At 49.8% G+C, this 23,853-nt stretch overlaps 2 protein-coding genes across 3 annotated transcripts in view; one reads left to right on the top strand and one right to left on the bottom strand.

Moving 5' to 3' along the window:
• The window catches only part of Atg16 (Autophagy-related 16), a 392,813-nt gene that overhangs the window by 182,746 nt on the left and 186,214 nt on the right, over window positions 1-23,853 (top strand). The window lies entirely within an intron of this gene.
• Neo (ZP and PAN domain-containing protein neyo) overlaps window positions 1-23,853 on the bottom strand; it is a 60,871-nt gene that overhangs the window by 2,295 nt on the left and 34,723 nt on the right. The window contains exons 4-5 of the mRNA XM_076893918.1: window positions 8,095-8,431; window positions 5,804-6,469 (exon numbers count right to left, since the gene is read on the bottom strand). Coding sequence (XP_076750033.1) covers window positions 5,804-6,469; window positions 8,095-8,431 — 1,003 coding nt within the window. The remainder of the gene's footprint in view (window positions 1-5,803; window positions 6,470-8,094; window positions 8,432-23,853) is intronic.

The raw sequence follows: 23,853 nt of genomic DNA, 5'->3' as shown, positions 1-23,853 counted from the left end.
TGAGAGGCCGGCGGAAAGCCTCAGAGGAGCCAAGGTCAGTAAAACGCGGGGAAAGAAACGCGGCGTGTATCCGCGGCATCTGGTACGGGCTGTTTCTCCGTTCCACGCCAACCGGAATACCGCAACGTCGACGAACGTGACATCGACGACGACGAACGACCACGGCTGCGTTTAGTGGCCGACTCGAGGACGATGACAGAGCTACCGTAAAACGAAACAGACGGAGCTGTCGTCAAATACGTAATACCCCGTCGGATGAATCGGTCTGACGTCGCTAAGTAGTATCCGCTTGATCCACCTCCCTGTATAGTAACGGGACAGTCGAATCGTCCGTACGATTTTTTGGCCAATTCGTACGTTTCACCTCTGTCCGAGAAGCTGGCGATCGTTGGTTTTAATTTCGGAACCAGCTCTCTCAAAGAAGGGACTCGTACGTCACGAAACGTCTTGTATATCGTACGCTTCCGCCAGTGTCTACAGAGAGGAGCGTGTGTCCCGGCTGAGAAATGTTTCCAATTTCATTCAAACCGGTTGTGAAATGGAAGAGTCCCGGTACAGCGGCTTGGCTACGTGACAGACATACCGGAAAACCCGACTTTTGGCAAATTCCTGGTTAGGCGAGACGGATCTTTTTGCCAGGCCTTTCAGGTCCAACCGAGTGTTTCTTACGTGCTCGTTTTCCTTCCCATCCTGGCCTCAGAAAATTGCCGACGATTACAAATGAGGGAGGCACGAGTAAACGACAGACAGCGGAAAGATGTTTACGCACGTCGACGCGAATTTTCCGTTCGCTCGTCATCTTTCTGGCGATCTGTTTCAACGACGAGTAGCGACGAGAAAGAAAATTCAAGAGATTTTCTCTATTTTTTTTTTTTTTTTTCTCTCGCGACACCTACGCCTCTTTGATCTTATATTTTGTTGCGTTTTCCGCGTAATTTATAATTAGCGAGATCACCGTGCGCAACTCTTCCGTGTTGCTACATTTTACGGTGAAAAGCAGCCAACGATAAAGAACCGTGGATGCCAAAGGAAGCACTGTTTCCATAAGAGAATTGTTTCTCCGTATTTTCCATGTTTCTTTTTCAATTCGTCGGGTTCATTTGGACGAGGGAAATTTCTGCTTCCCAGTTCGCGAGAAATTTACCAGCGGCTATTCGTGGCAACTGGGAGGCGCTCTTACGTTGCTTTATTCGAATGCTTTTCATCCTTTATGCATTCCCTTCTTTTGTTTTATCGCCTCCCGCCAGATAATTCATCTAGCTTTGCTTTAACAATTTCCCGTGCTTGCAACAACCGCCGCGTCTATCGTTGAATTTTTACGCTTTCAAAAATATCCTCGCCCTTGTTCCGTGTCCTAATTTTCTCTTTCTCCGATTCAATCGATCGTTCCACGCATCAATGGATCGTCTCCCGTGGTGCGTGCGCGTGAAAAGCAACGGAAATTATTAACGGGTAACGTTACGTCGTGCAATGGATGAGGCAACAGCTAGGACTCGTTTATAGCCTGGAAAAACCTAGTTTAATGGTCGACGCGATCAGCGTGCGAGCCTTTGTTCATCTGTTACAATTAGAATCACCGGTTAACGTGTACGCGACGTGGCTGTTGCGGCATTTTCCAGCAACAAATCTTGGAAATCGTCCGCAACAATAGCGGTTGTTTAGCCGTGAAAGGAAGAGCAGCGTTCTCAACACTGATTACCATATTATAATGATCCTTTACGAGCTTGTACGTCACGGATAAATGATCATCGATAGCATGATGCATATACATCATAGTCGCCTCTGCGGTCTTGCTGCCCTCTTTCTCTACCTGACGCGGTACATAGATACAGAATGCATCATAATATATGGACACGGTTGAAGGGATGGATTCAACACTCGAAGATAATGGAAAGAATTCGCAGAGTCGCCAAGTGCGTTCCAGAAAATCGGCTGGTAATACGCGTGTAAATAGGTAGGGCTCCGAGTAACAGAATCGGTGATAAGTCAGACGCAGGGTCCGGACAAGGTAAACGTCTGCGCGAGTACGCTCGATTATTTTTATCAGCGGTATCCCTCGTCTAAATTACCCACGTCCGCGTATATTATCGCGCGCTTTGCATGATCGGACGTTGGTACGGATGTCCATGTTGCCCCGCGCTCTGGCTATTCGCGGCGCTTCTTCTAGTCAGATTCTTGTTCCGCGAGTTGTAATTTCCTGTGTACGAGATGGCACGTACAGGCGGCGGCTATTCGTAGATCCAGGCCTCGTTACTTGGACAACTCTCGGGAGGAAATGAGGTTAGCTCGCGTGATCTGTAGAATCGGCGGGACGAGATCGTGTTACGAACGGAACGGGTTCCTAGGCCGGGAGAAGTGTCAGGGTGCACACGACTCAGTGATATATCTCGATGCACCGCATCACTCCTGGATTAGCGGATATAAATTTTCTCATCCTTTCGAGCCGGGACTGTTATTACTTTCTAATAAAGCGATATTGCCCCGTACAGCGTCCGCACCCGCGCGAGCAAATGATGTGGAACGACGAGTTAACGAGGCGGTGTGCCCCTTGTTGCCTCTCCTCCTCCGCTCCCCTTACCCACGGCTGGCATTCTTCTTTCTGCCTGCCACTATATCGTAACGATCCGTTTGTTTTACTCCTCGACGGACGAGGCATCAATCGTGCACGGTTCTCTCTTTCTCTCTCTCTGTTCCCTGAGGACGTTCAACTCTGAAAGCGAGCCACGCGTTCTCAGAAACCGATGGTACGCGTAGAACGACGACACCTACGAAGTCGCAGGGCATCGAAAGGATCCTCTCCCGGAAAAGAGAATCGTCACTGGTCGCGTTGCGTAACGCGCGTCCCCGATTTGATCGGAAACGATCGCCAGATACACGGCACTCGACGAAGGAAGCTCTCGCGCGATTGAAAAAGAGAAACCCGACGGTCGAACGGCTTATCGTTCGGATGGATCTTGTACGCGCGGACTTCACTTAGCCGCATAATTATATCGTGCACAGAAAACTCGAAATCATTCGTGACCATGACAGCTACCTCTTAAATCATACGATGTGTGAAGTTTCTTATCGTACACGACGATCGCGTGCCGATCAAATTTGCAAGAATTAATGATGCCCCGGCTCGCTCGCATCGAGCGTGCTCGCGTACTAATACAGTCCCGGGGTTAATTTCGTGCTTCCTTATGCGGCGCACGCGGAAGAAACGATCATTATTGGTCGAATAATCTTTCACGTCGTTAAGATAGTCGTATGTCATTATTCGTCGATACGACCTCGCGATTGAAACTGCTCTGCTGGTTTATTTCTCGCGTACACCCCGGCCCCTCGCTGTCTACCGTGTAAAAAGATAACGAGTTGCTATTTCGCCGTGGCGATCTTAAGGTGTTCCAATTCTTTCGAAACCGCATCCTCTAATAGATGTCAAGCATTTTTTCCAGCTAAGGACACACTGCGAGACGATGGGAACGCGATCAGGCAAGAGTAAAAGTCGATTTGTCTTCCGTACGGAGGATTTTAAGCATTAATCGAGTCCAGTGGACTCAATTTTACCGCAACAGGTTCGAGCAATCGTACCCTTGATATTTCTCTAATACTCCGAAAGGATGCAGTCGTGATGTATGGTGCGTTCGATTCATCCAGCTCGCTTCGAAACGTCTGAAATTCTTCTAACGTATCGCTCTGTCTCAGAATTATATCCCTAATTCGTCAATATGACCACGGAGCTAATTTTACGCTTCCTCGCGAGGAACACGCGGAAGGAATGATCGTTACTGGTAGAACGATCTCTCATGTCGTGTTAAGACAGTCATGCGCCATCATTCTCGATGATTAAGGTGAACCATTTTGACGCTTTATTTTCAGGAAGCTTCTCGTCTCTAACGCGCGGTACGGAATCGTGCCTGCGTTCGACGATGGTAATTGAAATTCGCGATCCGTTAAACAATTCATCGCTCCACGTTTCCAAAGATGATAGAAATTTCATTTGTAATCGATCGTTGCTTCGTAATTCATTTCAACCGTCGTTCCTGGTGTCATTCGCTCTACTCAAAGTCGCGTTCCATTACGCTCCGCTCGAAGCCAGAAGATTTTAATAAGCGGATAAGTCCCTGCAGTTTTTCAAGCAGACAAGCGGATGAATTCTATGGTAATTCAACGTGACAGTAATGTGTCTATAAAACTAATTTATTCTTTGTAATTTGCTGACACGTCAGAGGTCTTCACGCTTTACGCGGGTAATTGCGTTTCACTGATGATTCAGCGGTATTTTGACACCTTAACACGGACGCGCGGATGTCTGAATCGTTGTTACATCGATAGTGTCATCCATCTCGTAGTGGGCGTGGTGCGGTCATTGATCAACGTCTTCGTACCTACGTCGAAACGTATCGACTACTTTTTCTCTTTCCTTTACGAGATCTATCCTTGTCCGTAGTTTACTTATCCCTCGACGTCCAAAGAATATTAAGAATTTGACAAATACCGGAGGGAAATTAATTTCCCGCGCGCGCCTAACATTTATTGATATAAAGACAGAAAGAAAAAAGAACGAAAACGCATCTGGTAAACGAAAAAGCATATTCAACGTAACGATACGCGGCGAAGAGATATGGAACGAGCAATTCTTTCTGTCATTGATCTTCATAGCCCTGATTTCTTGTTCCTCTCTTCCTTAGAAGCCAAGATCAGAATGAAAATATCTCCAGGGCACGCGGTAAGTGATATTGCATTAACCCCTAAGTGAAACACATGAGTAAACGCGAGCCCCAGAGAGTTTTTATTTACGTTGTCGCCGCCTTATGGTCGGTTTTACACGTTCTTCGCCGACGGACCTGCTGAATTGTTTCTTAAATTACGCTCTCCGTCGCGAACGTTGTTACCTCGCGATACATCATCGGAAAGATTCGTTTCCGCGCTCAAACGTCAAACTGTCTCCGCGATTAAATACCTCTGCACGTGTATGGAGTTGTCGCGAAGAGTAATGGCTCGCGTCAACCAGCGCACGAGAAGCCCCCCCAAAATTTCCAGGCGGCAGCGAGCGCTTTGGAAATAACGAACGCTCGAAGCCACCATCGGCGTATCGTGACACGGCATCGGTAAGACGACGGCGCGGTGCATCAACGATGCGACCTATTATGGCGTGAGCAAATTGCTTCCCGTCGTAAAATCCGTTTGAGTGATTGATTAGCATGAGGTTCGATCGACTGGTTGACTCGCGACTTCTTCCGTCCCGGCCCTCTTTCTTCAGCCGGTGCGTAGAAACGCGGAACAACGCGACGCTCGATACCTATAGCGGTCATCGAGCGATCTATCGGCGTAATCGACAGGCATCTTCATTAGTTGCGACGTCCACCAGGAACGCGGTTACCCTCGCGAATTCGAATCACTCGTGTCCCCTCTCTTTTTTCCCTCGAGCATCCACTGCCGAGAAACGCGCGTGGGAGAAATTACACAGAGGTCTCGCGATCGGAACGGAGCAATAACAGTTCTTGCCGAGCGACAACTGTCGCCTTCCAGCCACGTCTGTCCATGTCTATCTACGACTGGTAGCGGCAGGGTCACGTACGTACGGTGGCTCCGTTGGTAGCGTACGCAATGACGACCCGATCGGGCTAGACAGCAGCGTCGAGGGTGATGACCCCCGGGTGGGTTCGGTTCTAACCGAGGAATTTCGTCTCGAGCGGGGTTTAAAAATAGAAACGGGTGGGATAGAAAGCGGGCGTGTTAAGAGCTTGACGAAGGTGGCATTGTGCGTCCGCATCGCGCAACGGTTAGGATAAATGATAACCATTAGCACTGGGCTTACCTTGCCGGTGGTAGCTGACTTGTAGAGCGGGCCCATGATAACATGATCGGTGGGGCAACCGTCCGAGTCAATTAAGACTATCTCGCTGGAGTCGACGCCGTCCATAGCGACCAGCTCGCGCACAAAGATCTCGTACGGGCTGTTAGGGTCGAGGATCTCGAACTTGAGAGCCAATGGATCACCGACTTCGGCGGACGGGATGGCTTCGTTTCCACTGCGGTCGGTGATCTTCATGGCCACGTTGGGCGAGTCGACGATCACCTCCTCGGATAAGGCGGGCGTTATGTCACCGTGTACACCGAGATCGACTTCGTTCGACACTGTTTTGTTGGTCAGGTCGTACTGGCAGGTGACGGCCAGCCCGAGATCGGAGCTTGTGACGATCGTGTCGTGGTGTTGGATCACGACGTCGTTCAAGTACCGTCCCAGGCCCTGTTGTCTGATGTTGCACTCCAAGTCGTCGTAGGCCATCCGTAGCTCGAATTCCAAGGCGCCCTTCACATCCTGCACGCACGAATTCGGCGATCCCTTCACGTAGACCTTGCCGTAGAACAGCTTGCTCGTTTGGATTCTCGTCACCATGTCACCGGCACGACAGTCGATGGTCACATTGTAGCAGGAGCTTAATTCGTATGTCGATCCCTCGGGCACGTCCAAGTAAGGTTCCTGAAATTAGAAACGAACGTTCTTTTCTACGGCTCTGCCTCTCTCCCATTGTCACCGCTTTGCAGTCGCTTTGTATCGAAATTAATATTCATCGGAGAGTGGTGCGTTTCTAGTAACCGCTCGTACAGATACTGCTCGTGACGTAATCGGCTGATAAAGCGTTAATATTCTCCCAGTACGCGATACCCGTATAAAAGCGTGCACGCGCATCGAAATTCTCCGTTCCTGTATCTTTTGTTGTAAAAAAGCCTTGCCAGAAATTACCATCTCACAAACAAACTATATTTTAATGCTAATCGTATTTTACTGGATTATGGTAATTCGGTAATTATTCTCGATAATACGGTAATCTGGGTCGACGGAATAATAAAGATTTGCATATTTCTACCGAAATGGCCAACCAGTGTAATAATTATCCGTCACTTACAAAACTCAAACTGTCACGGACGTGCGTTCTCGTTTACCGTTTTATCCGCTAACAAATGGCTAAATACATTAAAGGCAGAACACCTGCTCATTATCAGAATTATAGCGTTAACTTCGGACTGCTGTCACTTTGCATAATTATCGTATAATAGCTTATTATTCAAATTGTTTAATGACAGAAAATACAAGTTCGTCATTGTCGCTTCGAACGTTATTACTTATTTGACGATGTAAAAAAGCATCCACGATCGACGGTGCATAGATTCGATAAAAAAAAAATTCGCTGAACTTTCGTCCATTACGAAACTATCTCTCGAAATGTCATCGACTGGCACGTTTGAATGGGGCAACGATATTATTCCATTTTTTCCCCTCTTCTTCTCGTAAATCATTTCTTGTCAATCGTTTCGCGCGGATCGGGGGCGGGATAAAAATGTAGAAAAAGCAGCAGCGACGCGATGCGTGATAGGCGAAAAAAAGGAAAGGAAAAGGAACAACAGTGATTCAGTTCGACGTGGTACGACAGAACGGAAATAGAGCGAGCCGGTTCTTCAACAGGTTGGCGAGAAGAAAAGTCTTTGTCTTGACTTTCTCGGGGCACGGGGTGCCGTTCTCTCGTATGCACAGGCTGAAGAGCCACCCACTGGCTCGATAGGGTAAGCATCTGCGATGGAAACTCGATTTTCCACGAATGCGCTCTCGGCGAATTGTTCGACCTGGTTTGCACGTGTGCGATGTAATCACGTTTACAGAAAATCCCTACCGGCCCTTTCAAGAGTACGTGGGCCACAGCGGAACGGGTGAAATGTGTGGTCTACGATTTCCAACCGAATTCTATGCTCCAAATTGACGTCGAATTGTTTTACTTCGTGTGCCGAATGAATTAAAGTAAGTTTGCGGAACGAAATTTCGCGCAGCGAAACAACCATTGTGCACCCGTTCCTGCGAAATACCGCGGAATAATGTTTTATTAAACGTGTCTCGCCACGGAACGAGCGGTCGAATAGCGCGGAAATGGTTCTTTCTGATTCTGTTGGCAAATAGCCGGAAAAATGATGTCAGAAATTTTTACCTAACAACATCTGTACGTTTCCTTTTCTTTCCTTTTTTTCCTTCTAAACGGTTTACTGTTGCAAGTCCTTCCGTTGTCAGCTCATACTCGATCGCGCGATTTTGTTAAACTCACTCAAATTTCTTACCTGAATATCCGAAAGCGTAGCTCTGGAGTGGTGGCTCAACCGACAGACCATGTCGCCAGTGTCGCCGTAGTCGTAAGAATGGCAACGGAATGGTGAACTTAGGCAAAGCTCGCGGCACTCTTCGGCACTGCCAACGTCTTGGTAAACGGAGTCGACGGTTTTCAAGATACGGCCAGATAACTTTTTGAACTCGCAGAGCTTCACAGGCTCGTCCACGCAATGATTCTCGAGATAATCGATGCCTTTGGCAACTTGGAAGGCGCTCGATCCTGCCACGGTCAGCCGGTCCATGTCCGAAAGCTCGCATACCTTCGTTGCGTTCGCGTAATTGGCAGATCTGAAACAAAAATCGAACGTTCGTTAAAGATCATCACTTTCTCGACGAGTACACAGTTTATAATCGAACGCGATATTTTCTGTTAAACCATCGCGATCATTGCACGGCTGTCGAGTTGATCGTTGTCAACTGCGGAGAAGACAAAACTACAAATTTCCACGGAACGATGCGTGAATGTATTAACTAGAGCAGACTTCAGCGTGGTCCATAAATGGGAATGACCAGAGTCCATAACAGAGATTGTAATAAAAGCTGGGGTAATGGATTTCCGCAAAACAGCGATGTTCGCGTTGCCAAATATTGCTGGGGCGCAAATTACACCCTTCCAGTTGCTCGTTCGCCGCTACCATCGGGAACAGTTTCGCCGTGAACGGGCACAATTACTTGGCGTTTACGATACCGTTTCTTTCGACGATCGGGAACTGTTGATCTGAAACGGGCAGAAACTGCCCCGCGCCACGTTTAATCAACAAGAAACCCGTCTTTAATGGCGTGAAACAGAAATATCGCGTTTAGAATCGTTCACTCTTCTAAGCGTGTCACGGTGAAATTTACGAGCGCGTTACACGGGGCGCGTTCTTTTATTTTTCGAAGACGCCTGGCGCCGTGGCTCGAAGCAATTATTACGTGCTACCCGGGGTTTATTGCTTCGTAACAGTGCGCACTTGAACCGCGAAAACACTAATTCACCGACGTACACGGGTGGACGTAGACGCGAGCAGTTTCCCGCGTTTCTCTCCCTTCCACGGTTTTTGCCCTCGCTTCGTTAATGCATGCATGCGATGAACGTAATACTGGATGACTTGTCCGTAGACAGGGATATCTCATCGCTCTTTGCTTATTCCTATCTCGCTTTTTGCTTATTCTAGGTGCAAAGGCACGAAGCATCGCGGTACCCTGGACGCTTACGCGAATGCACCAGATAATTGGTATCTGAATAGAGCTCACACGGATTAGGGTCCATGCATGTAAATTCCGAACGGAACAATTTATCCCGGAGGTAGAAATGTTCCCGTAAAAACGCTTTATCGGTAGGTTCAATTTAGCCGTGTTTAGCAGCAAGAACTACAATGAAACGTGTCGGATGCGAACGAGAAAAGTCGTCGTGCGGAACGTACCAATATTTATTGTGGAAACATTGTCAAACATATATAAATATTGGTAGCGCCTATTACGATATCGCGCGAATATTTACACTCCGATTCGGTTGTACAACCGCAGATGTCCTGCAATTTTCTACGCTGGAACCTCGACGCGATTGATGCATACTATCAATAGCTACTCTCTCTCTTTCTCACTTCTCTCTCTCTCTCAGTTGATAGTACCGACAATGATCGTCTAATTAAAATTTCCGTCTGGCGGGATTCTGTAAATTTTTCGCGTTAAATCGTCGTTACCTTCTGACCGAAACTGGCTCGAGAACTCGGTGCCTCTTCTACTATTTTAACATCAGGCTCAAAGTGAACGGCGCGGCACGAAATTTATTCCACGACGTTCGATCGATTTTGGATTATATTGCCTTAAGGTCTGAATAATATTCATAGATGGTACGTTATGATTTCAATATCCTCGGGATTCTCGAGCGAGGGAATCGAAGTCGAAAAATCACCGCGTCCTTATGCGGCTCGCTGCGACGAACGCCGCCATTGAATCAAAAATATAATCGAATCGTCCGCGGGAACCCCCCGCGCGATTATCGTCGAATCCTTCTCCATCGTATTTGCCAACGAGACAGTCGCTGTCAAGCCGATGGTCGGTAGTCCTGATCGATACGATCGGCGCCCGTTCGATTCGATTTCTAACGACGTCTCGAACGTATCGCTCCCTCAACGATTTCGATGTTTGCCCGGCTGTTTTTATCGACCCGTCGACAATCGAACCCATCAAATTCAAACGACACCGTTTAATGAAACAGCACAAACAGAAATGAAGCGTCCCGTAATCGAACGTGTCTAGTTGACTGTTCGTTCGTTAAATCAACAAGTTTCGACAGAATTGTTCGCGATTCGAATAATTGGCCGACGGTGTACGCGTTCCACCTGCGTTTATTATTCATTCCGCGCGCGCGGCACGGGAAATCGCTTTTACCGCGAATTACTTTTATCCGATTCGCTGATCCGGCCCCGTGATTGTAGCGCGACAAGATTTACGCGCCTGCTACGCGCGTCGCCCCGTCGTCATCGATCTCTAATAGAAACGTCAAACGATATTTCGCGCTCAAATTCCTGCTAGTCCTCCGATATCGCGGAACGAGAAACGAGATACGCCTTCTTCGTTTCATCGTGACGCGCGTCAATTAATTGCCCCGTTCAAATGTCTCGCGCACGACTGTTCTCGGTGATACGCATTATCCTTTTCTTTATTCCTACGTATTTCTTTGCTGCTCGCTATTCGAGTTAAGATAGCCTTTTTAGGGAAATTCGTAATCATTACAATTAGTGCACACGGTGTGTCCATGAATCTATGTGTCTGCTTGTAAGTTCTGAATAACGCTGCTTCAGATTTGGTATGCGCTCCACGGTACGCGAAACAGAGGATTTAATAACGAAATTGGTACATGTTACAGATTACCTATAATACTTGGATTCTCCGAGATTCTAGGAAGCGCTTTATTCGCGCAACGAAAATATTTCAATTATCCAGGAAATTTGTACGTATCCCGTGAAATGAAAGCTCTTGGAGATCGCGATTCTTCTGTTAGGTACAGTGTAGCCGCGTACAGTTTCACGTGTTAGCTTTTCCAACAGTTCGCGTTCCGAAGGAAAAAGTTCCCCCGCGAACGACCATCCACGACGGTCCATCCGTTCAACTGCGCGAACCCATCCCCGTGATTTTCTTTTTTTCGAAATCGGGTATAAGATATACCGTGCAACTTAGAGTAAACCTCGAGGGAAATTTTAACCCATCAGGCAGATGTTAAATGCGAAGTTAACTTCGATAGAGCAATGTCCGCCCTCGTCCGCCGTTTCGCCCCGACGCCCAGCCACCCCGTCCCATTTTTCTCCCATCCACCGGCTGTTGTCTCTCTTTCTCCGACTTCGAGACAGTTCTGCACCCCCTTCCCTTTCTATTCGCCAATCGTAAATTCCCTTACCATCTTCCAGCGCCGGACTATTTCGAACAAATGGCGGGACAGAAAAAAAAAAGACGAAGAAAAGACAGCGTGAATCGGGGATGGCTGGGGGCGGAGTAAGACGAGCCGCGACGGTGGAAACGCCGCCACGCTGGAAGCAACGACAGAAAAGAATTACAAGTGACTCGGCCCGCTGCATCTCGATGAATCTCAAATTATTCGCCGCGGCGGTGTTTCAATACAGGCGAATCGACCGTGTTCGACGCATCTAACTTGCATTAAATTTCCATCCGGCGAACGGCGAACGTGGCCGATCGATGGGCGGGGGTGTGGCGCGACTTGCTGGATTCGGTTAAGTAAAATAAATAAATCGAATAAGTAAACGCGATTCGGCTGGATCGCCCCGGAAGCGACGAGGTTCCTTCGCGCGCCCAGCTACCGGAGACGTGTCCCCTTTCGTAATTTCGGTGCCGTGCGACGGACACCATTTACGACGAACGCAGCCCTCGCTCTTTCTCAGCCGTAATGGCATTTCTGCCGGTATTTAAGCTGTTTTTACGAGCGCTATTTTTTCGAAGAAATTTCGTACCCGAGCCAGCAGCCCTCTGCGGCCAGAGACGGGTGGGCTAGCCATAATTTCGGATTATACGAGCCTACTATCTTAGTCAAATAAAAAATCGTGGCCCAAACCTTATTTAGCACACGCGTATTTCGTTAAGTTTTGTCTTGAAGAGTTTCACTTTTATTCTTTTAGCCAGAAAACTTCGTTTTGAATTGCGGTGTAACAAAGTTATGCACAACGACCCGACCGTAGTCCTACGAACGTCGATAGCCAAGTATTTTATATCAGTCAAGTACACGTGTCACGATAAGACGTTTAAAACCACTTTGTGAGACATCGAGTTCGCACGCGAAAGGAAAAAGTTAGCCACCATTCGGTTATTTCTCCCGGGCACATCTGGGGTATACGTCATCCCGTATTTGCGGTTGCACCCTCGAACTCTCCGTGGACGTATCACGGTCGCGAGGAAAATTTCGTCGCAAACCTATGGGAGCGATAAAATGCGTAGACCCAGACACGGTTGGACCTCGTTTCACAGTGTCGCCGATCGTTTCATTGGAAGAACCGCGCGAGAGGACGCTGTAAAACTTTAATCGATCCGCCAGCCATCGTAAACGATAATGGGCGAACGAGGAAACATTCGGAAAACCAGCACGGCAATGAAACAGATAACTGGTCGCGTGCGATCCGGCATTCGTTGTTTCCCCGTCACGTATGCCGTGCATCGCGAGTCCGCAAATCCACGACGCGAACCGAAAAGCGCTAATTTGCATGAATGTTTTGTGCCACGCCGCGCGCTCCTTCTTCGTGTGCACTCGACCTGACAGAACGGAGAACAGTCCTCGGATAAGCGGCGATATTAATGATCGTCTCGCAAAAACGAAACCCACAGCGAATTCTCCGTGTCGCACTTTATACCGTCCACCCGGAACAAGTTCATATCTGAGATATTTTTTCCCAACTCGAAATAAGCTAATCAACTTCGGACCGTGCACGCGTGCCCCGCCAGCCAACGGCTCCGCCACGCGTTATTTACGAACCTCTATTAAAAACGGCACGTCCCCGAAACGGACCGCGTTTTTCATATGCTTGCCAGAAACTTTAAATTCGTTTAGCTTTTTTATCGCAAAATGGATACGACAGTTGGGTGTCTCCCTTCGAGATGCACGCTGAGAGAAAAAATAGAGTACCGTTCGGTTCTAACTATAAACGAATGGCAGCTGGCGCGATACGGTGTTCGTTAAATTCACTCGACAATTCTGAAGGGAGATACAATTTAACAGATCGTGAGCATGAGTGTTAAGTAATAGGCGGGGCTACGAAAGGGGCCAGAGAACGAGGAACGAGGTGAGAGGCGCGAAAGGGGATCAGATAAAAGAAAGGTCAAGATCGAACGAGATAGCAGGAAGGAAAGTGGAATTTCAACGGGTATTTCGGTAGTTACGAACGATGGTCGCTGAGGTCCCACCCACCCCCGCCATCCGTGTGCTATTACTCGCGAGATATACGTCGTCCACGCAATCCCGTGATGCATTGCGCGTTCACCCGCGACTGCGGCCCGAGACGCCCTCTCCATCCCTGAAATATCACCCCCTTTCGTCCTTCTGCGCATCGACTTTTCCCAGTTGCACCGACTCTCACCACCGCTCACCCGACAAATAACTACAATTACGTACATGTGCCAATACATAACCCACCCTTTCCGGCACCCTACTCCCCAAACCTATCCCTCTCGCCGTTCTAACGGACGAACAAAGTGCACCGCTACCAGTCGTCCGTTTACAGGCGATGTTCGCGTCCGACACCTACGTCTTTCTTTCCCCTGCCAGCTTCCGGCTTTCTTCCGCGCTTTCTCCTGCCCGTCGCCACCTCGACCACTTGACTTCGAAGGCGAGAAACGACGAGGAGCGGGCGAGTTTTCGAACTGTCTTCCCGAGGAGTCGTTCGAAAGAACGAACGGAGGCGTCCTTTATATATATATATCGCACGTACACCAATCGTTTCCTCTGTTCACGTTTCGCGAACGGCCAGTTGACGCTTCGACTTGTCGCGATAAATCCGAGCGCAGCGTGTTTTTCAAGCTAGAGAGCGAATCAAGCAGCCGGCGCTATTATCTACAATCAGCAGCGATTAACGACACATCGCGCGCATAAGTAATCAGCTTTACCTCGAACGTTTATCGCCCATCTTAATCCTCTCTCTTAATAAACGCGATAATAAAATCAGGGACTACCGACTCGATGGTTACCTCGTGAGTCGGTGTATCACGGTTATTATCAAGAAAATCAAGTCCCCTCCGGGCGTTATTGCTCGGTAGCGCCATATTGCGCGCGTAAGTAACGCGGCTTATCGCGGGCGTTTATAACCCGTTTGATTCCGGCGCGGTATAATTCGAGAGAGGACAGTCGTTGGTGGGACTCGGAATCAGTTCGAAGGGAAACGGAGGGAACCACGCGCGAGCGTTCGCATCGTTCCGCTGGGCTAGGCTGCGGACGATATTTCTTGGCAAACGATTCGAGAGAAATCACGACGCCCGGATTACCCGGCTACGGGGTAGAAAATGGAGCACCGTAACCGGGGTAGTCTCGCTCTCTCGGTACTTGGTAAGCAGCTCGAGGTGCAAGGAATTAGACGTCGCAGCGACTATGCACGCGGCGGGACACATGTACCAGGGACGCGCGCGGCCTCACGCGCGGCGACGCTGCCGCGCTGGTATTAGCGTTTATACGTACGGCCGCCCCGTGTAATTACGATAAAGTTAATGTAAGGGTGTTCCGGGTGGCCCAGCTGGCACTACGGTCGATCGACGACGTTCTCCGTGTAACAGGTGCTACCCCGTGAGTTTCGGAGCATCGGTATAGCGCTTTTCACGACCGGCAACCAAGTAGTTAAGATATGGGCCCAGCTGTGTCTTGGAAATAGGGTGCCGCGGCAGGAAAACTTCGCGTGTGCCACAGAGACGCGGCGTGCGAAATTTTTACGTTGTCGAGGTGTCACGTGTGCTCCCGTGGCGTTTTCGACTTCTTTCTTTCTATTTTTTTTTTTTTTTTTCCACGCAAAAAGAACGATTTTATTGCGGAACCCGAGAAGGTATATGTACGAGTAGTAAGGTGGAGCATTTGAGATTGAAAGATGTAACGGGGTTGAGCACAGGTGTACGGTAGTCGAGGGGGGAGCACCGAACGAGTCGATAATTAATGACGGGGATTGAGGTTGTAATCGTCGGTGTACGCCCGTGTACGCGGCTCTAATTAATAAATATCACCGTGGCTAATGAAATGTGTTTTCTAATTCCGGCGGCACGGTAACGCGGGTCTGATTGCGAATTAATTACTCATATCGCTTCATTTGCATATGTAAATCGCGGAACAGAGAGAGTTACAGACTTGAAGAGGCCGGGGCGAGAGGCGGAGAAGTAGGGCGCGGGCGGCAGGTATCCGGCTCGCTATCATATCTGGGCAACTACAGTAGTATAAGCGTACGATAGAGCGGTAGAGAGAAAGAGCGAGGGCCAGCACTTATCGTGGAATTCGTTTCTATCAAGCGCTCTTGTAACAGTTGTTGTTAACGACTCTCGATAACCTCTTCTATAGCCATTGTGTACGTGCCTCCTCTAATCGCGCGATACAGTTCACTCGCGAGAGAGGCCGCAAGGATTTTAATTGGCTCGAACGGATTTCGAGTTACATTTTTCCGCGTTGCCTTGTTCGCATAATTTCGTTAGACCCGACCGCGCGACGTTGCGAGGGAGCCGCGTACTCGATTGCGCGGGTGTCAACCTTTATTTGGAAACGACCGGTCGGTTCGAAGTTTAACGAACGACAGCCACACTTAGCCGAGTTAAAATCTGGCGTGCGGAGGTTCGCGGTGCGTGATGCAAACTACGAGGAGACCGTGATCTGATAGCGTTCGAAAATATAAAAGGAATATGGGACAAGGGTCGACGGGGAGAAAAGAGGATCGATCGGGTCCCGGCACCGTACGATGCTGGCAGAACAGGGACCAGAGGTGTACGTAGATAGAAACAGAGCCGCGATAAAGTCGTACCTCTCTTATTGCTATCTTCGCCGTAATTCTCCCCAAGTTGCTAGGAGAACGAGCACGCAAGAATAGTACGGTCAGCAGGAACGGGCACGGTTGCTTGTAACTTCTGTTTGTACGTACACACCGTCGAGATCTGTGCACACGCCGGTGCACACTGACAGGATATATTTTAATGGTCGGATTTCTGCGCGCATGTACCTCCCTATCTTTCATGGTAACGACGCAACCAACCCCGTATGAACGTCGTGCAAACGGCGTAGGGAAAATGGGGTTAAACTAGTACGGGCGAAGGCAAACGGAATAACGAAAAGCTAGGCTAGACGAGAAGGATGCGCGTTAAAAGCGCATGTTCCTTTAACCGTGCAACATTCCGAGCCACCTGGCAACTGCTAGATCATTAACCCCGTCCCGTAAAAACGGCTGACATTTTCATCGCCCGTTCATTTTTTGCCTGGCCCGGCCCAGCCCGTCCCGGTCTCCTTTCTTCTGGAACGCACGGCTGGTTTCCGTTCAATGCAGCTCGTGTCGCAATCATTCTTTCGAATGATATTCGCGGCAACTCCCGATGCGCCGCTGCGCAACGAATTATGTAAATCAAAGCGGGAAGGAGTTCGCTATCACGCACCCTTTGCATGCTTTTCTGCATGACGGCGTAAAGGGTATACGGGCTGTTCTTGCGCCCGGCGTAGACATAACTCTTCGCCAACCGTGGCTACAAAGAACTAACAGAAGATAGGATCGTGTACCTCGGACAATTCCCACCTTCCTTAAGCACCCGGGAGCTTCCTTTTACCGGTCACAATTTTCTATCATTACGTTAACCGTTTCTTTGAATTGATTTCATAAAACAATTTCACGCTCCGGTAGGTCGGCGAGGCAAGAAAAAAAGAGAGCGAACCGCAAGTTTGTTTACGAATCGACGGTTCGAGGCGCGCGATTAATTACTTTTTACGACGACCGACGCGATCCGTTTGCGCGGCCGTGTGCGCGGCGTGCTGTTGCCTGCCGCGCGCGAGACGATCGACGAAACGCCGATCGCGGTTAATGGGATAGAAATGATCGTATAAAGGGAGAGTGGATCCCGTGGCTGCGCACGAAGGCAGCACAATGTCTCCACTCTCGATCCTTCTTTTTATCTTCCCTTATTCAAGGGAATCGTTGCGCGCAGGTAGGCAAACGAAGCCAAGACAGACGAGCGAACACACGGGCAGACCGTTGGAAGGCAGGTAGACAGCCGAGCTGGCATGGGGGCGAAACGGTCGGGTAAACCATACGTATTAGAGATCTAACTGACAACCGGTGGTCCTTAACATTCCCCCATCCGACTTGAATGATTTACTCGGATTCGCCACTGTTTAGTTTAAACAAACGCTGGTACCCGAGGCACGGTCCCAGGTCTTCGCGTGCCACCGTGCACATCCTGCCCGCTCGTTCGGTTGCTATTGCTGTTGCAGTTGCCCGGGTCGCTGTCACTGGCATCAAGCCCCGGTTAGAGATGCAGGGCCCACGGTGGGGGCGGTACGACGGGGGCCCAGCGGGGTTTCTACTCGTCGAGATGAGTACCGACGATTGCAGGACTACTGGTTGACCAGCCAAGTACACCTACTGCACTAGGTGCATTCAACGCGTACCAACTGCACCGCAGATATATCGCTGTACACCCTGATCCTTATATGGCGGCTAATTGATTGCGGCCCTATGCGTATTACATTTGCGTTTTAAACGATGCGAAATATCCTGCCCTACCCGTTCGGCTCATCTTCATGCGCAAATTGACCATTAGACCGTCCTTTTTCCGCGGAAATTCTAATGGATCGATTCGTTCGATTCTTACCGAGTCCCCATTCTCCCTCCGATTCTCCTTGTTTGTTCGATCCAGTTCTTTGGTTTCGATCGACCCGTAATCTTCTCTTATCCCCTTATTCACTCCCCCTTATCGCCGCGCTTTAACGATTAAGCGTAACACGTGTACAAAACGTGCAATCCGCCGCTTCCTGAGGAATCGATTTTCAGTGTTTTACTCAGCTCGCAAAGTCTTTTCGTTTCCCGTCTGAAAAAATTATGCTCCCGTGCTCCAGATTCGTGTCGTTACGTTGCAAATACATTCGTTATTTACTTCCCTCGGCGAGGTTACTTTTGCATGAAACCTTAAGGAATAGTGCAAACGACAAGTTAATGCATGCTTGAGCATCGCAGGAAATCCTTCCTTATTCTCTCTCTCTCTCTCATTTCTTTCTCTATCTCTGTACTTTTAGCTCTTCGGAATTGAGATTTTACTAGGTTCGCAGGAAGCACCCGTAAAGATTTAACGAAGGAATTTCGGGTGAGTCAGGATGCGTCCGGGTGCATTCGATAATTGGCCCCCATTTATTGTCGTCGCTTTCTTCTCCGGCCGTGGGCGATATCGTGTCGTCCGAGAACTTTTAATGGATTCTCGAGTAACAATAAATAGCATCGTTAGTCCCTGGATATTGGAAATCGGTGCAGAGAAACGAACAACTAATTAACGACGGTACGAATGTACCCGATATGCGAATATCAGCCCTGCCCGAAGTGTAATACGCGCGGTGTACAAATCTTTTTGTTCGCCGCGATCGGCCGATTTTCCCGGGGTGATTATCGAAAGTCTCGCGCGGGCAAAAGAAGAAATAACAACGATATCGCTAATTAAGGGGGTGTAGCCGGCCGTTCGAACAATCGCGCAACGAGCGCGCTTGAGATGCTTCGGAAACCCTACCCATCGAATCGGTACCAACTGGCGTCGTTGTAGTTTCCAAACTCGCGCGCGATCTTTCCCTCGCGTAATTCCGCCCTTCTTAGGAATCTCGGACGGCAGGCGAGCCACGCTCTTTCACCGGAGAATCCCTTAACGCGAGGAGCCTGCCTTTCAAATCTCTCGATCGCGGTGGATCGTTCGCGCGGAATGTAATTAACGCCGCTCGGCCACGTTTATCACAAAAAGCGACCCGTTCTATCGGCACCCCGCCAGTTTTTCGTCATCGTTAGCTCGAAACTTTTCTTATTATCCGAATCGAAGAGCCATCGGTTTTAATCAGCGCGATGAACGTAATTCAGCGGCGCTGTCCGCTCGAACGGAACGGTTCGCTGATAAAATTCCTCGCGAGGAACACCACTCCCCCGTCCGGACTCGGAGATATAAATACCCTGGCCTTTCGAAATAATTCCGGCACGCGCGTCCCGGAATGATACGAAATGATTTATAGACGGCCTATAGTGGTGGCCAGGTATTGCGAAGCCAGGCCCTTTCTTCGGTACGATCGAGGAAGGAGGATGCATCCCGCGCTGGCGTAACGCCCACGTCTCTACCTAAAGCTAACAACCGACGATTTTCTGGCGTGGACGTTTATCGGGTGATAAATGAGCCGCGAACGGAGACGACGACTCAATCCCTTTGACGCATCACCACTGCCGTGATAACTATCGCGCGTCAAGCCGGGCTCTTTCGAACGAAAGGGAGATCAGATTTAGCGTATGAGCTGACAATGGACGCGGAAGCGGGCAACCGGAGGATGAATGTTACATGAATGCCTGGTCCGAGGGCACGATTGTCCGAGCCGTGTAACCACCGAGTGGAACGTGACGGAAAAACATTACTCTCGTTGAGAATTGCCGTAATTCATAGGTTCGTAGTAACTTGTTCCCGAGAAATCCGCTACTGCCATTTCTCAAGGCATGTCATCAAACGCGTTATTGTTAGGCCCGTAGTTTCTCGTAAAACGACCGCGCGTCTCCGACCTGGGACGCGTCTCTCTGACTATTGTTACGTAACGACGCCTCTATCCTGCGTTCGTTAGAAGCCGCGCGGCGCTTCCGGTACTCCCTTTCAAATTAAATCGAACGCTTAGTATAACAGGGATGGGAATCGCGTAGCAAACCAACCGGGGCAACCGAATCGAATCGCTGTACGTACGGGGCCCCTGGTGACTGTTTAGTCGAACGTACGCCGGTCAATTTACATTTTAATAGCTGCCCCGGCCTCGGACACTGTTATAACCCGGCGGGGTCTGTCCTGCCAGACGGATCGATCGTTATCGATTCGACGCGGCTGGTATCCCTTTCTTTGCGAATCCGCCTCGTTATTCGTTTCTATCTCGGACCTATAAGTCCGGATAATAAGAAGTAAGACGGTATGACAACTGCTTCCCAGGGATCACAGAAAGCGGTACCAGGGGGATGAGACCTAGTCTGATTACGGAGCAATCATCCGCGACATTGACGACATTCCCTTCGCTTTTTTTCCTCCCCCCCCGTCCCGTCTCACGGTCCCTTTCTACCTGCGCGACTCCATCCTTTTTATTTCATCTTATTTCATTCTGTCTCGCTTCTTTTTCCGCTCTTTCGGGGTCTCGACGGCGCGCGGCTTCGACGCGATCCGAAACCCACCACCGCCGCAGCCGCCTCCTAACGATCGGCCGTCCTCTTTGCAACCGCTGTCCCAGAATCCTCCTTTGTGACGGTCACACATGGAGAAGAGGCGACTTCCGCATGAGCGCACGCAAAGTTGATGTCTATTGCGGAATTCGGACTGGACGCAGGCTTGGTCCTTTGCTGGATTCTGGTGCGGTTGACCGATTTGAAACTAACGAGGGGTAGCAGCCCCCTCCCCCCCCCCCCTTTCTCGCCGGTATGCCGCTACCCTTCGGGACACCGGGAGAAAAGCCTGATCGATCAAGCCACGATCCGCCGTCGTAGAAAGGTATACCGTGGCGCGAGACGTGACTAAACTACTTAGTCGTTACTTGGCTGCGACGATATCATTATCGTAAACGCCGACCGGCTAAGACAAATCGCGGCGCGGCTTTTAGCATTAATTAGCAGCAAATTATGGTCCACCGGGCGAATACAAACGACGCCGACGTGTTATCCCGCGATAGATAAATCTCTCCCCGGTGAATTGCGTACGAGAGACCTTTTCGAAGTTAGTTTCATTTCTTTTCTGGCAAAAATATCGCGTCCCGACAGCCCTTGGCAGCGGCTCTAATTAAGAGACGCGTGATCGGTATAAAATATGACGTTACTCGCGAGGCGATCTCTTTAAGGAGTACACGGTGTACGTAATAATTTACGAGTAACCGGTCCTTTGGATTTTCGTTCGTAAATCCATTGGCGCAGGGCGGCCGTGAAATGTGCTTAATACGTAAGATTGTAATGTAAACTAGTTCTCGAGCCGAGGCGTTCCTCGTTACCCGTCCAGCCAATGGAGGATGGTCAAATAACAATTTGCACTTGAATACGCCGCGGTGGAAAAGGAAAATAAAGGAGATATCGAGGCTGCACGGTTTTTGTCTCTAAAACGCATTGTCTGAAATGACGGGGTACGCGGCCTATATCCGCTCGCAAACGTTCCACCTTCGAAATGCCAGGCATCGATTGGTGTACTAAGAGAATATCCTCTTGTCTTTGTTGCCCGACGGTACCTCGTCGTTCGTTTCGCGGGGAATTGAGTTTCGACGAGCTTATACATCGCTGCTCTGAAAGTAGGATAGGAAGAGCAAAAGCCTGGTATTTCCACGAGTCGGTGCAAAAGGAGATTCTCGGCGATCTGGTCTAGCAGACGTCAAAATTACTTCGCGCTGTTCATTCTAGGACCCTCCTCGCGACGCGTCGCCAGCCTTCTCACCCTCCGAACCCTCTTCTTTTTCCCGGCCCTCGAGCCTTTCGCCGTCGCTCCAACGATTACGCATTCACCTAGCCAGTCGCTGGTGGAAAGATAGACGCTGGCTGCCCCGCGAAATTGTCGAAGGTAATCGAACTGTTCTCGAAATCACCTGGAAACTAACGGCGCGGCGGAAACAAAGGAAATTACGCACAGTATCGTGCCACTCGAGTCTTGGTATGCATTCCCTTTGGTTTGCTGTGTGCGTGCAAAGGCGCGCAATAATGCAGGAGAGCGCGAGAGAAATCCGTGGCTGAGAGAGAGAGAGAGAGAGAGAGAGAGAGAGAGTGGGAGTTTCTGTTCTTCGTTAGTGATGGAACGAGAACGATGCTCGTGGCGAAGGGGGTACACGGCCGGAATCGATCTCAGCATCTACCTCGCCGGAAAAGGAAACGTCCTGCATCGCGAGGACTGCTCTTTGCGCGAGGTCTGCCGTGGATACTTCGGCTCGAATGCCTTCCGTACTATTCCCCGCGCGATTTTAAATGACACTTTTCTAGCTTCCACCGCGCTCGCCAGAGTTACGATCCCGATTTACTCTCCTCGTCTCCCGCCCTTATTGGAAGTACGTACATTTTAACGAGGGCGAAAGAGCGCCCGGTTAATTTACCCGGCATTCGAGCAAGATCAACGTTTGTCCCCGGGATAATCGGTTCCCGGACGATCTGAAACGTATTCCGATATGGAGAAGCGTTTGTCGCGAAGCTGGCAGTCGCTAGTTCAACAGACTAGTGAATAGACGACGGGAAACTGTCTCGATTACGGCGATGAACGCTCGATACACCGTCAAGCTCTCGGGGCGTCGACGAAAAACTCGAGCACGAAGAGAGAGAGAGAAAGTGAAGCACGGGAATAAATGTGATCGTGAGAGAGAGCGAGCGAGAGAGGTAGAGCGGAGAGAGCGAACGGGGGATGTTCAGCTCTAACGCGACCGTCCATGGATCTTGGTGGGCTGGTGCGGTTCCCTACGTACCGGGCACCCACCTAACGTGGCCGTTGTGTGGCTAATGCTCGTTATCTCGACGTGTCGACTATCTAATGGTCCCCTGTAATGGCCGGACCAGCGATATATTGTCCATTTCTCGCAATGCGCGCGCTAACTCGTCCTCCCAATCTATGGCATTATTCCCGGCGGTTATTTTAGCTGATTCACCCGCCCCTTCTCGTGTCCCCTGGCCGGTGCTCCGGCGCACCCTTTGCCCCGCCAGGTGTCCTTGATTCGGCCAGTAGCCCGGTAGAGCAAACGATTTGCATAGGGAAATCACGGTGGCTCTTTGACGTTGTTGCGCATCGCATCGCATCGCATCGCGCGGCATGCAATGCATGCAGCGGGGCTCACGACTTCCGCCTGTGGTACGAGACCGGAGGAAAGAACCCAGAGGGCGGAGGCTGGGGCTGGTAGGGAACGATAGCGGGCAGAGAGACAATGCGAAATAAATATTGGGCTATCGAGTCGGCTGAAAAGCTAGCAGCAGTCGCATGGGCGTGACGCACGAGACCAGACATTCCAGATTTTCCGGCACGATAGTCCAGATTCTTCGTGGCTGATTCGGTCTCTCCCCCGTTGTCGGTCGTTAGTCTAAATGGAGAGACATTCCGGGAAAAAGAGGGACGATGTGGAAGAAAAATGCGGCCTGGAATTCCAGGTACGTTGCCCCAGCCGATTGTTCCTCTCTCGAAAGAGGATTACTTCTCTTAATATCCAGAATCGCTCTTGACCCGCCCCTCCGCAAACCCCCCCTGTTTCGGATGATTATTTCAAGTGGTCGTTTAAAAGCATCTTTCTTCCTCGAGGTCGCTTTGATTATCGACCAAAAAAATCAGCTCGATGGGCGGTCTTCGCGAGTAGGTGCCGGTTACTCGAAATCGTGTGTCTACGATGTTATTCGTTGGCGGTTCCACCCGTTAGTTTACTCGCCTTGAAATTCGGCCACGTGGGAGCAATTTCTGAAAGTTTCAACATTATCCGGCGAATCGTACGCAAAAGTCGCCAAGTTTTTGGAATATCTTCGGTAATGAGCGCGCTGCGAATACGTAATTTCCGTATTCCCCTAGCTTTGTAAAAG

Source organism: Xylocopa sonorina, chromosome 1 (genome assembly GCF_050948175.1).
Source record: "Xylocopa sonorina isolate GNS202 chromosome 1, iyXylSono1_principal, whole genome shotgun sequence".
Lineage (NCBI taxonomy): Eukaryota > Metazoa > Arthropoda > Insecta > Hymenoptera > Apidae > Xylocopa > Xylocopa sonorina.
The sequence above is the reverse complement of the archived record's forward strand: the minus strand, read 5'-3'. Positions and strand labels throughout refer to the sequence as shown.